This window comes from Spodoptera frugiperda, chromosome 4 (assembly GCF_023101765.2).
Source record: "Spodoptera frugiperda isolate SF20-4 chromosome 4, AGI-APGP_CSIRO_Sfru_2.0, whole genome shotgun sequence".
In the NCBI taxonomy this organism is placed as follows: domain Eukaryota; kingdom Metazoa; phylum Arthropoda; class Insecta; order Lepidoptera; family Noctuidae; genus Spodoptera; species Spodoptera frugiperda.
The window spans coordinates 11,137,300-11,152,017 of NC_064215.1; the positions used below are offsets into that span (position 1 = coordinate 11,137,300).

Consider the following 14,718-nt stretch of genomic DNA (forward strand, 5'->3'; position numbering starts at 1 on the left):
ATTACATATTTTCTATAGCTTTTCTAATTTTACTTTAAATCTTCTTTAATAATCCACCCAAATTTTTCCTCAAAAATCACCCCATCCATTGTTGAAAATCACAACAAAATATGCGCAGCAGTTTTTGAGATTTTCGCAAACAGACGCGTTGGAAATCTTTTTATTTTTATAACATGTAAGGAAGTAGCACTTCCTAACACTATGTAGGGAATTTATGTAGCTATTCTTTACTTATTAGTACTTAGTACTAAATAGGTTTCCATTAGTGTACCTAATTAGTACCTAGTACTAGTTTTTCCTTATTATAGGTAGCATGAATAAGGCATTATGCAAATAATCTAATCAGTGGTGATGGACTGGAATGTCCTTGGCTTTCTTTGTTTTGATTAACTTTCGAAGTGACAGACGCCATGTTGTTTTGTTTTTAATTTTGCTTTTTACAGATTGATTGATTTTTTCAAACAATTAATGTTAAGAGATAGGAGATTTGGAATTGCAGTCTAGGTTTTGTATTAATTTTATAGGTTACACTGAATTTTGTTGAGACCAATAATCTAAAAATACAAAATACCTTATCCGAAGTGTGTATTTATCCAACAAGAAAATTATCAAGAATATTCGTAGGTACTATTACACCTTGGCTTGACCTGACATGCCACAAAAAACACCTATAAATATTTCTTATGGCTCATGATGCACTTATAAAGTGACAGATCATAAAAATTTTAAAGAAAGGCCTTAAACGATTACCAGTAAAAATTAAATTTAAAAACCTCGTTTCAATCTTAATTATCGAGGAATAAATACAGGAACAGGACATACTCGATAGGAAGAACAGACAGTAATCTTGTTCATATGAAATTAACGGAACAAACGATAAGTTATCTTCTCATCTAACTGTGAAGGTAAAATGTAGAATGTACCTAGATAGACAATGCCGGGAGCCAATGTAACTTAGTTTTAATTTAAGTCTTAATCTAGATCAGGGATGGCGAACCACTGGCACGGATTTAGCTGCCTGTGGTGTGTGCCACCTTACGATTTAACCTGTACAGTTCGACTGTACAGTTAAAACTGCAACTTACGATTTAACTGTACAGTTTAACAGTACGATCCGACTGTACAGTTAAAACCGCAACTTATGATTTAACTGTACAGTTCGACTATACAATCCAACTGTACAATCCGACTGTAAAGTTTAAACTGCACCTTACAACAAAACTGTACAGTTCGACTGTACAGTTCGACTGTACGGTTCGACTGTACAGTTCGACTGTACAGTTAATGCATTATTGCACAACAATCGTAAGGTATGTAGCATTCATTAGGCCAACAAGGAAAATTATCTGACTCAAGTATGCTAACTCTGCATGACTTTCATCCATAACAAGTGACATATAGAATTGATCTGAAAAACAATGATAACACAATCACTATCTCAAAAAGATTTCTCTCCTAAGCTAAAACAAAGATAATAAATAATGTATTACTATTGCCAAATCCTTGTTGAAAAACGCGTCAAGATTGTTTTCACTTAAAAAACAATAGTTCAATTTTTAAAATAAATTATTATTATTTTAAATACTTAAATTAACATGTTTGGTTCCGGTTTCGGTTCGAATGTGTTCACTGTGATGGCGGTCCCAGTACTAGGACCTCAGATAGTGACGGGAGTGGTTTTAGCTAGGACTGTGACGTCAGTGACCTGTGCCGCCGGCCAGCCCTCAAGCTATGGAAGTAACTTTCGTTATAAGGTATACTAACACGAATGTGGTGCTCGGCGACTGGGCTTCTCCCAGTTGTGCAGTCTCTTTTGTGCCTTAAGGTTTAAGTCATTCTGTCTCCTGCATTTTCAAGTGGAAACTATCGTTTTCTTTGTTTGAGCTCTAATAACATCTAGCTGATTTGTTTCGTTCTCCAAGACAGTCATTCATTTCCCTGGTGACGCGCCGGACTTCAGTGTTCCGGTGTTTTCATGTTTGTATCTACTGTAGTTACTAGAGTTGCAAGTACGGGAGGTCGTGGCGGGCTTCTCCCATTAAAAAAAATACTAACACGACTAGTTTAATATAGAATAGCTCCGGCAATTTGTAAAAGTTGCCTGGTATTGTTTATGAGTTTCGTGTTTGTTTGAGTGTATGTTTGTTACTCAATCGCGTCAAAATGACTAAAGGATTTGGAACAGTGGTAAATTAAGGTCTAGAATAAAACATTGGACACTTTTTATCCTACGGGATCACGAGCGAAGTCACTGGCAGAAGCTAAGTAGTTCTGCATATAAACAAATTGTTTTCAGTGTGCTAATCGATACTTCTTTTGTCATGTATTTTATATGCAAAAGGATATGCATATATGTATCTACCTACTTATACATATACGAGTATACAGATAATGATTGCATAATCGTTAAGTTTCTGCATGCCATCATGAGATAAAAACGTGATTGGTGTATAATATATTTGTGCATTATTTCGATAAATTATATAAGTAGTGCTTAAAAGTGTATTTGATAATTGCAATTGGTACCCTCTATCTGATAGAATTTTAATGCTCCGAAATTTGTTTGGCATAACACACCTGCAGAATTTCTTTAAACGAATATACATATGGTAAAAATTGTTTAATATAATTATTGTTTGCCGAATGTTTATATGTCCGAATTTACAAAGGCATACTTTTAAGAGTAGAATTTTATTTGTAATTGTTTGGCAAAGCTTAATTTTCATAATTTTGTTTCACAAACGTTTATTTAGAGCGACGATTGTTTGGCATAATTTCACTTGGCATATTAAGAAGATGGTAGAATAAAAGTTAGTAAAGTGACAGAACCGAATGGCAAAACCGACTGCACGTAGTCTTGTTGCCCTACCCCTAGAGTGCAATTTAAAATCGCGTAGGCGCGGAGAGGCGGCCCGCGGGCTAGCAGGCGGCTATGAGCGAGCCGCCGCGGCTGAGGCTGGCCGGCGAAGCCGGCCAACAAAAGCTCAAAATAGCGAAAGCCGTTGCGACGATTAGCGTGCCATGCTTGCTTGCATGCTGTGTCTGCTTGTTGCATGCTTGCATGCTTACTTGCATGTGCATGCTTGGCATGCTGCATGCTTGCTTGCATGTGAAATTGTTGCTTGCATGCTGCATGCTTGCTTGCATGCTAAAAATGCTTGCTTGCATGCTGCATGCTTTTATGTGCTGTATCTATGCTAATCATAATGCATGCATTGCTTGCGTTAGACTGCTTGCTTGCTTGCTTGCTTATTGCTTGCTTTTGTTGCAAGCCTGCTTGGCATGATGCATGCTTACCTGATAGATGAGTCTTTCAATTATTATGGATATTATAAAGTATGCCAAAAGACGATTCTAACTGTGAACATTCTGAGATATGATGGTTCTACTTTTTAATTATTCTGGTTATGAAATTTATGCCAAAAGACGATTCTGACAGTGAACATTCTGCAATATGATGGTTAACCTTTCAATTATTATGCGTATCAATTTATGCCTAAAGATTATTCTGACTTATAAAATTATGCGTATTTAATGTATTGCAAGTGATGGTATACCACTTGATTTTCTGCGAAATGAAGTTTCTGCCATGCGTTGTTATGCAAATTAAAATTATGACCAAAAAAATTCTACTAATAAAGGTAGACCCAATTGCAATTGGTACCTACTTACTTTAATATCTGATAAAAATTATACTTGCACTGATTAACTTGACGATAATGAACTAAAAAACATCCTGAATTCCTTTTATTGATCCGAAATAATATCTATATGTATAATCCATTTGGCAATTATAGGTACATAATAGTGTTCGATGGCTAGGCAAGTGAGCAACTCTTTGTCCAATGACACCCAGACCCGAAATTTGTAAAATTTGTAAAAACAATTTGTAATTGTTGTTTGTAGAATTTGTAACTACAAATTGTTGTTAAGGGTCCGGGTCTCATAGGTATCAGTGTACGAGTATATGTGATATTGTATGTTTGTAAACGCACCCACATCGTAAGCCACGATACAGGAGAAAATTCTTTGACAACCTGTGCCATTAAACGTATACCATACTTATTTCTAAAATACAATAGGTATTTTATATTTTTTTCTATTTCGATAAGTAGATGGTACTCTGTAGTTTAAATTCCAAGATATAAGGTAGGTATAGTATGGACTATATCTACATAAGTACAAGCAGTAGTATCTAATCTTTACTGCACATCCAAAACTCGGCAAGTGTTGAATTTTATCTTGGCCGGGGCGGTAGGTGAAATTGCTATCAAAATATCTAAAATCTTTTTGAGTGTTACGATAACCAAGTATATCCATAGATATGTTTATATTATATCTGTGTCTCAGGTTAAATTATCTTACTAAGTACTTACGCGTATGTATTATGTCTTAGGTAATGTTTTTCCCCGAAGCATCATCATCATCATGATTTTATGAAAAAGTTATCAATACATAAATTGTAGGAAATTTTTTCTAGTTTAATTTTGTAGATAAATATTTTTTCGTAAAATGCGTCGGAACGGAGATATTAATAAAAAACCGTTTTTAGGCGCCATTTTTTCAATATGGCGGCGCGAGCGGCGGTTGTACGAGGTGGCAAAGTTGAAATTCGAAAAGAGCATACCCAAATCTATAAATTCACCAATTTTCAAAACTCCCGGAAAACTTTCCAGGTAAAACTACCAAATGACTGGACTATTTCGGCGACATAAAATGTTTATATGGTAACGAGACGAAACGACGTCCCACTCCTAAACTTAACTTCGTTTTATCTACTTCATGACAAAATAAAAAGTACGTATCTAAAATAATTTTAATTATCTAACTGACAGACTAATTAGATTGTTAGTTTGTATAAACTGTCAGCTACTTTATTGTATTTATTTAGAATAGGATATCTTAAAAAAAACTGAAATGTTGATAAAATCACACCATCATGCCCTATGTTCATCACGGTTATGGTTAATTAAACGCAACTAATTCAGTTTACATCTAGAACGAGAATAATTAATTATCTATTCTTTAAACCGGTGACATTAATTACTAGGACCTCTAATAGTTTATTTATTACTTTGACCGATTTTTACTCTATGAATATTTACTGGTTATTAGGATTTAATCTAATACTACTTTGACTAGATATTATAAAAACCCACCACCGGCCACATCTGTTGATTCTAAATGCGATAATCTCAAAAACGGCTAAACAAATTTTCATGACTTCGAACCGGAGTCCCGATTACACGTTAGGTTGTCCACAGCTCTGCAATTATTATATACCTAGGTTGTTAAATCGATACCTATAATATACTGTATACAGCTATTATTGTAATAATAATGTCATTATTAAATAATAACTTGGTGATAAGCCGGTCAAGCATAACAGTGTAGATACCCACAGCATATGGGAAATGAAAAAAAAATATCTGAAATAAACTTTTATAGTTTATCCCTACCTAGGTAAGGTACCTACTCCCGCGCAGTTTCACACGCTCTGTTCAGTTCCTATTAATCGTAGCGTGATGTTTTATAGCCACTTGAATACATAATTCCAATTAGACATTCTACATAAATCACTGAATGAGGACATTTGAAACGTATAAAAAATCGATTAGCCGTTTATGAGATCTACAGAGCCTGTATCCAAATGCTAGTATTATGTTATACATATAGCATGTATGTATAACCTTTCTCAATAAATGGACTATCTAACTTAAAAAGAATTATTTAATTCGGTCCAGGAAATCTGAAAATGAGCACGTTCAAAAAAATCTCTTCAGCTTTATGTATTAAAAAAAGTATAGATTTAAATTCATACGGACTACCTTCACGGTCACTTGTCGGTCTGATGTGTAACGAATATACACATAATAAAAGAAAGACATACGATCAATTGTTTTGCAAATATCTTTCAGAGTTTCAGCTACCGAATTGTCTGAAATTCGTCATAATATTGTTTCTTTCAAGAAAAAGATACGTGTCTTCAATGGGAAAATCCTTAACGATATGTTTTTTCTATGATACTTCTACCTTTACTGTCTGACTGACAAAATTACTACACTTAAATTACTTTGTTCTCCGTAGTCATACGATACATACACCAAAATATTTGTTTTTACGAATTGTAAATCTACGTGTGTGTTTATTTCGGCTAATCTCTGAAATAGCTGGACCGATTTTGACGGGACTTTTATTGGCAGGTAGTTGATGTACTAAGGAAGGAGTAACTTGGGCTATTTTTATTTTCGATAAAATATTTATAACAAATACCGAAATTCTGTCAATAGTCATGATACAAAATAAGAAAGTAAAAATGAGTAATGGAGTTCTGTAATACAGTAGAAATGTATAAAAAAAAAACTAAAAGAAAAAAAAACCAAATTCATCCGTGTCTCATTTTACATTTGCTACAATTTAACACTGATTAGGTACTAGGCATTAAGCGTTCGGTATTTCTATCTACTCAAAATACTTTATTATGATAAATCGAATTACGTTTCTACAATGCGATAACACCTATTTATTTATTAAGTAATTTCTAAGGAAATGTTTATGGCTTTATTTGCGTGTGATTATGTGATAGATTAATTTCATCGCCGCATTTTTATTACTAGTGGTTATTTATTACATAATAGTTGATATCATGATATGAAGTTAATGCCAAGTATTTCTTTTTTCATTTCTTATATTATTATTATCTATTTTGACAACTGAAACGTCTTTTATTGTCATAATTCACCTCGTTTAAAAAACCTACAAATCCTTTAAGTATAATTTTAACTCACATCACCAGTATACACGTGTAGACTACTTTAAGGCCAATAAGGCCCTAAAACCAAAATATGGACAAGAAAATCGTATAGAGAAATGGAAACTATAAGGACTTACTAGGTAACTCAAAATGGAGAAAAAAACTGAATTATTATTTTCCTCGAAAATACTCTAAACTTATGAACCACTTTATCATAATTTTCTCTCTCATTTTACGCCAGTGTCCCAATGTCAATTGAAAATCATGTCGAAACGCATTAAAATATTTCACAGCGCTTTTTGTTGGAGGAAAAAATAAATATTTTCGTACTTAATTCATTCGGAATAAAATAATTGTCGAGTCAAGGTCGGATACCAATGCAAAGTCATTGCTAACTGCGGTCGTACACCTATCCTCTACTGCAATGCATATGTAGGTAAATACGACTGCATAAAAACGTTTTGATAACTTTATAAAAGTATTATATTATTTGGAACAATAAAAAAAGACATTTAGGTACCTAACATACGAAAAGCAAAATGGCCTGATGCTCCTGACTATCAAAAAAAAGTATTGCTACCATAGACCAAAATAAGAATGTTTCCCGCCATTTAAGTAGGTATTTATAGTATTATAGGTTGTTCCGTGGTCATTAATCAAATCATCACAGCATAACATAAAATCATCAAACAAAGAGCCATAATAACGTCAAATGTAGGTAAACAATAAGAAATCATTACAAATGTATGGTAAGGTAGTGCTTAGGTAGGGAGGTATAATAAAAATGCACTCAATTATGTTCTTAATCGGTTGTCTCATCAAAACAATTCTGCAGGTCATTACGCATGACATGTGATTAATGACCTGTCCAAGAACCTATTATATTGTCTCGCTAAGTGGATTAAATTGAGAAAATTATTAACCAACAAAGACGCCTGATAATTTCTTACAAGCAACAAGTTACTAAACTAAACCTTGCTAAATTATTTAAGATGTTTTACATTAATGATTTGAACTTCTTATTTAATTATGTATATTATTGTACCTATTTTACACAAAAACACTTAATAATTTTGTATTAATTTAACTCGTTTAAAATAAAAAAGAAATCAAATATTATCCAAAAAGTAGAAAACCATATTTGTACACTAGCAACATCGATGTCATTTGTCACTGTCAGTTTGCGTTGTCAAATCACAATGTAACCGCAGCTGTTTTGCTGAGTGTTTGCGTACACTCTGTAAATAAACAAAGTATTTCATATTAGAAAGGCATGATAAGTGGTTGTGTTTGTGTTCAATAATAAATAAATTCCGTCCAAAATGAGGTCGTCACTGTATAGGCGTAGGGGAAGTGATTCCGAACGCGAACCTTTGTTAGCAGCTATTCCCGCCTCTGGATTGGGACATAGCTTTCGAGATGAGGTATTATTTACTTCTTTTTTTAAATACTAGTGGGCCATGCATATTTTAAAACCTTTTTCGAATTTCCCTTTGCTATCTGTAATAATTCTGCGTTCCATTAACTTGAATTAGTTTGATATTCCGTTTACGTAGCTATAATTTTTTTATAACTTGTTAAACACCGCGTACCGTTTCATAAACAGTGCAATTACTGAGCTGAGAATCAAGGTTTTGCGTTGTCATGCGGGTGATGAATGCTATTTATAATTTCATTTCAGAAATAATTTTGAGATTTTGTAGCTTATATTATTACCCTGGTATTTTGTGCAAATAGTCTTGAAATGATATGACTAGAAATGTCTATTTATTATTAATCTAGGTATATTATTTTACATGGTCTCTCATTTCAATTACTTTAAACATAAAGCAAACACCTACTAAGGGAGAGTGCTGCTGCCTGGTCTCTGTCAAATGAAAATGAAAATCATAATGTATTGTGTACATTACCTATTTATTACTTGAATAAGGCATCCTTCTTGGCCAAAAAACACCTAATAAACCTACTAACAATGTCTCCTCTAAATAAATAAAGATAATGACAAGAACACAATACTGTTAAGAGATTCAAATCTTGTTAATCAGTAAAAGCTTGACTGATAATGTGATAAGACAATGTAATACTGTCAAATTGTATTAAAGACAATACAGGTATTATGACTTAATGTTTACCACAAAAGTAATGGCTGACTCTCTATTGTGAGCAATCAGGTATCTTGGGAATGGATAAATGGGCATTGTTTGTGTTCAATTGGTCAAATAATTAGACCATAATAACAAAGGAATTAATTTGGTAACTTAATAAATGAATGCCTAAATGCCTAGAATTGACCACCAAAATCCACATATCCTACAAAAATTCTTTACACTTAAAATATGTTTGCTAAACAAAGACAATATTAACAACAAGATTGAAATTAATAAATTAGAAAACTTTCCTTTCTTAAGTCTTTGACTGCCAATAGAAAACTGTTGAAGGCAAATCCTCCGCTAACCTCGGTCACCGGTGAGCCCCGTGGCGTTTAAAGTGTTAAACCTGGAAAATAACTACCTCAATATCCTTAAACCTTAATAAAGATTAAGATTTTCATGGATAGCCCATTGGCTCGAAGACAGGCTGCTGCCATGGAACTATATGAGGGACTGACAAATAGTAGTTCCTCTGGCACAGGTCAAAATTATTCTTTGTCGGAGATTAGAAATCTTGAAAAGTTGTAAGAAATTGTGTTCAAGATATTTATTTGCCATATTTCTTTGTTTCCAGCGTCCAGAGGGCAACGGCACAATGGCGGACATGGGAGTGTCACAGGCAGAGCTGGTGGAGCCCCGGGGAGACAACGGGCGCAAGCTGCCGCAGTACCTTGCTGCCCTTGCAGGTATACAACTACACAATATGTTTATTAAACTATAAAGCAATCGGCACAGCCCATGCCCACCCGCGACACCAGTGAATTTAGAATTATATTATTTTATATTTATTTATTTTTAGCCATGGTCATCCCACTGCAGGGCAAAGGCCTCCCTACCCTCCTTCCACTCCTCTCTGTTCAGAGCTTTCTGCGGCCAATCCTTGTCGTATGTGTCAAGTTCGTCCCGCCATCTCCTTCTGGGCCTGCCACAAATATTATTTTGCCAATCCCTATTAAAATATCCCAATAGGACTCATATGTAGCAAAAATTGTGTGTCATGAAACTAAAAACGTGATGATAAATTCACATAAAAATGCACTTGGTAGATATAAATAACTAGCTACTTCCGCGCGGTTTCACCCGCCCTGCTTGGCTCCTATTGGTCATAGCGTGATGTTTTATAGCCTATAACCTTCCGCGATAAATGTACTATCCAACACAAAAAGAATTGCTCAAATCGGACCAGTAGTTCCGCAGATTAGCTCGTTCAAACAAACAAAATCTTTAACTTTATAATATTAGTATAGATTTGTCCTGTCGAAATCATGCACCAGAATAAAAATGGTCAATATTGTTATCAAAGCATGCTTGATAAGTATGACATTAAAGGGTTATTGTCCATTATTCTTTGTTGCAATATAGATATGTACAAAATATTGGACATATCATAAAAAATACAATATGGTCTCCAATATACTTAAGTATTATGAATAGTTGTCACTAAACTTTATTGCCACTGTAAAAATGAGGTTGATTAGATGCACAGAATGACGTATAAAGCGGTAAAACACGGAATAAAGTTAGATAAGTATTATATACTTAGGTAAAGAATTAAACTGCTAGTTACAAAGAATACATAGTGCTAAAACACCTGTCAGTGTTAGCTCCCAGTACTATTATACAAAAATAAACTTTGAGTTCATGCTCATTAAGTTCTTATTTGACTAAACTGGTACTGTAAAAACAGTCGTAAAAATAGTTTTAATGCATACTAAACTTTGACACTACATTCTAAAGTACATTTTGCATTATCACATGAATTTAGGTAGCTTAGTAGAAAAAATCAACAAACTGGATGGATTACTAAGTACCTAAGTGTATAGAACTGCGCAGTTTTGTATTAAATTGTTAGTTTAAACAGTTATAGCTATGCTAATTAGTCGAGTAGTGGTATTATTATCACGTAAGGCCTCCTACGTGTGGGCGACTGATGTTTCTATTTGAATGTCTATTTATTTTAGCACAACAAGGCTACGAATGCTACAATTACTGATAGAAATAAAGTACAAGGGTTTTCTAATTGACTTACCTTGTTCTTTTATTACAAAATGCTAGAGTTCGATTTGCAGAACTTTCCATTATACTGAATACTGTCTTCTAATGTTTTTGTAACAATACAAAGCTAATTACTTGAAATGTTTATTTCCAGCTACCCTGGGAGCGCTAGCGGCCGGTTCCATGCTGGGTTGGTCAGCCCCCGTGATGGTCAAGCTGACAGACCCCAACAGTACCGACTACGACTTCGCCGTGACAAAAGGCCAAGGAGACTGGATATCCTCCGTCATCAACCTTGGAGCTGCCTTCATATGCTTCCCCATCGGTCTCGTTATGGACGCTATAGGACGTAAAAAGACCATGTTGCTCCTCGTACTACCCTTCACTTTAGGCTGGCTACTCATCACCTTCGGCACCAGTGTGGGCATGCTCATCGCAGGTAGGCTCATCACTGGTATCGCCGGAGGAGCCTTCTGTGTCACCGCCCCCGCCTACACCAGTGAAATAGCACAAGACTCCATCAGAGGAACACTAGGAAGCTACTTCCAGCTGATGATAACCATCGGTATCCTGTTCGCGTACGTCGTCGGTGGATACGCCTCGGTGTTCGTCTTCAACATCCTCTGTACTTGCATTCCTATCATCTTCGGTGTCGTATTCTTCTTCATGCCTGAGAGTCCCAACTTCTTGGTGGTTAAAGGCAAACACGACGAGGCGAGAGAAGCGTTGGTCCGACTCCGTGGCAGCGCTTATGACGTAGACTATGAGCTCAACAACTTGAAGGCGAGGACGGAAGAAAACGAAAGGAACAAAGTGTCTTACATCGCCGCTCTCAAGAAAAAGACCGCTCTGAAAGCTCTCCTCATTTGCTACGCCCTGATGGTGTTCCAGCAACTGTCTGGTATCAACGCCGTCATCTTCAACACCTCTCAGATCTTCTCGGACGCCGGCGCCACAATCCCGCCCACTATTTCCACCATTATTATCGGAGTGATCCAGGTGATCGCGACTTTCATCTCCAGTTTGGTAGTGGACAAGCTCGGCAGACGTATCTTGTTGCTCCTGTCTGCGCTGGTGATGTGCGTGTGTTCGACTGCGCTGGGAGTGTACTTCTTCCTGCAACAGACGCACGGCGGCGACGCGGACATCGTGCAGGCCATCACCTGGCTGCCGCTGGTGTCTCTGTCTCTGTTCATCATCGCGTTCTCTCTCGGTTTCGGTCCCATCCCCTGGATGATGGCGGGCGACCTCTGCCAGATTGACATCAAGGCTTTCGTCGGCTCCACTGCGGGAACCCTGAACTGGCTGCTGAGTTTCACGGTGACGAGTACATTCAACTCCTTGAACTCGGCGATAGGCGCCGGCCAGGTGTTCTGGATGTTCGCTGGTATCATGTTGGTGGGCTTCGTGTTCATCTTCTTCGTGATCCCCGAGACCAAGGGCAAGAGTGTGGACGAGATCCAAGTGTTGCTGGGCGGCGAGCCCCAGCAGAGGTCCGAGGAGAAGAAATAAACGCCACGAACAGACTGACAGACATCACATAGTATTTTTGTACTGAGACTTACACTTAAAGGTTTCTTTGGTGTCGCAGTGCTTCGGTTTAAGCAATATTATAATTTTATAGAACCAAAGAGTTACGATGTATCATTTAGATGTACCGTAGGGTTTACCGCTGCGCTGTAATTATTTATTTGTTAAACTTTACGACATCCAGTCACTGGCAGCTTGTTATATTATAGGCGCGTGATGTGCATATTGTAACGAATTCAGTTGTAGCTAGAACGAATTTCCTTGAAGGATTTATTGCGAGTAACATGGTAACAATAATAATTGTAATGTTTAGGCTAAATATGTGGTTCATGTAATGTATGTACCGATATCAATTTGTGGGGGTTTGTGCCCCATTGGTCCACACACTCGTCCCTAAGAATGAGATTTTGTAGACAAAAAGATCGAAATATCAACTTTTGTAACTTTATATGGAAATTGAGTAATCTGTTTGGATATGTCTTGCAATATTGGATTGAAAACTGGTTTCAACGCAATGGTTTGGAACTCTCATGTTACATGAGTACTTTCTGTTTCAAGGAGTCGAGTGTCATTGCATAAGATGACTTTTCATTACAAAATAACAGTTGAGATGTTAGTACTTCATTGCATCGATATTTCGAGAGATTTCACAATAATTATATTCTTTAAGAAATATTCGATAATTGAAGTTTTAAATGACTAGATCTGTTTATTTGTGATGAAAAGTTGTCTTATGTATAAAATAGGTTTTGTAAAGGACCCAGTTGCCTATTTATGTAGGATTTTACTTAATTACATGTTAGGTATTGATAGTAGATTTGCTACAGAACTTTTGGCTCGACCTCAAAGACGTCTCTCATATCGAAATGCCATAATGTTGATATTATTATATTATACAAGTTTATATAGAAATTCATATATTTGCTAATGTTATATAAAAAATATTTATAATTATTATTTAATACCTGTTAAAACAATAACGAGAGTAGCGCAAATATTGTGAGATTTTTAATATAAATTAATTATTTAATAATATAATTTATTTATTGAAATAATTTATTGTAAATTTTTGCTCAAATGTCATCTGGATTTTTGGAATATGAAATATTATGTTTAATTGTAAGTGAATTATGAATGCATTTATTTATTGGCTTATGATTAATTAAATTATTTATATAAATAAGTGCACTATGCCAATGCAATTGCCACCTTATGCCATTAAGTAATTGGGCACTTATAAGAAAAACAAATTATTTTAAATGTTCCTGAAATTGTTTTCAAAATGGATATCAAGTATAAAAGACCTGTCTCGCATATTTTAAGAAAAATAATATTATGGTTGTATATATTGTTATTAGAATAAGTTTTATAGTGATAATAAATGTGGAAAATATTTATATTTTGTTTTTTTTTTTTATTATATCATCCTGACAGTTCGATAATATTGCCCGACCCTAGAATCGAACCTTGGCTTCTGATAAGTACCTATAGGGACACACCAGCTATTACATATTAACTTCAAATCTCCTCAGCGCTAGTTCAATATGTATTTATTTATATTTTACTAAAATAACAAATCTATAAATAGATTACAATACCTTTTAAAAAAATTGATTGGTAGTTTGCATTTGCATTGACTGCACGGTTGGTGCGGTGGCTGGGCAACTAGCTGCCGCGCAACGTGTAGCGAGTTCGATTCGGAGAAACTCTGTGTAATCCACAAATTGTTTCGGGTCTGGGTGTCATGTATATGTGAGCTTTTATGTTTGTAAACGTACCCATTTGCTGATAAGGAGAAAATCCTAACTTTCTAATATTTGCATTTGCCTGCTCTTTGAAAGCTGGTAAACAGAAATGCACCATCAAATCCATTGATTTATTCATGTAAACTTAAATGAATTGCCTTTCCAATGATACCTTACAGTCATATGTCTGCCATTGATTAATAGGGTTAAAATCTATGAAGGGAACTTTCAAGAGGTGCGATTTTTGTGACGCCTAGTGTATTTTACTAAAATAATAAATCAGTAAGCGGATAGCACTACACCTTTTAAAAAATATATTGGTAGTTTGCAGTTGCAAAACAGTTGAAGCGGTGGCTGGGCAAGTGGCTGCCAGCGCAATATGTAGCGAGTTCATTCTACAAACTCTTTGTGTAATCCACAAATTGTTTCGGGTCTGGGTGTCATGTGTATGTGAGCTTGTATGTTTGTAAACGCACCCACGACGACACAGGAGAAAATCATAGTGTAATATGTCCTTCTTTGAAAGCAGAAAAAGAAATGCACC

At 35.4% G+C, this 14,718-nt stretch overlaps 1 protein-coding gene across 7 annotated transcripts in view; it reads left to right on the plus strand.

Annotated features, from left to right (window-relative positions):
- The window catches only part of LOC118272416 (facilitated trehalose transporter Tret1), a 57,310-nt gene extending 43,484 nt beyond the window's left edge, over positions 1-13,826 (plus strand). For 4 of the 7 annotated variants that reach the window (XM_035588919.2, XM_035588918.2, XM_035588920.2 and 1 more), the window contains exons 2-3: positions 9,479-9,590; positions 11,054-13,826. In XM_035588919.2, the coding sequence (XP_035444812.1) occupies positions 9,479-9,590; positions 11,054-12,411 (1,470 nt within the window). In that variant the 3' untranslated portion in view covers positions 12,412-13,826. Of the gene's footprint in view, positions 1-1,580; positions 1,755-7,948; positions 8,179-8,383; positions 8,405-9,478; positions 9,591-11,053 lie in introns of those variants that run through there. The other 3 variants (XM_035588915.2, XM_035588917.2, XM_035588921.2) reach the window with 3 other exon arrangements.
- The last annotated feature ends 892 nt before the right edge of the window (positions 13,827-14,718 follow it).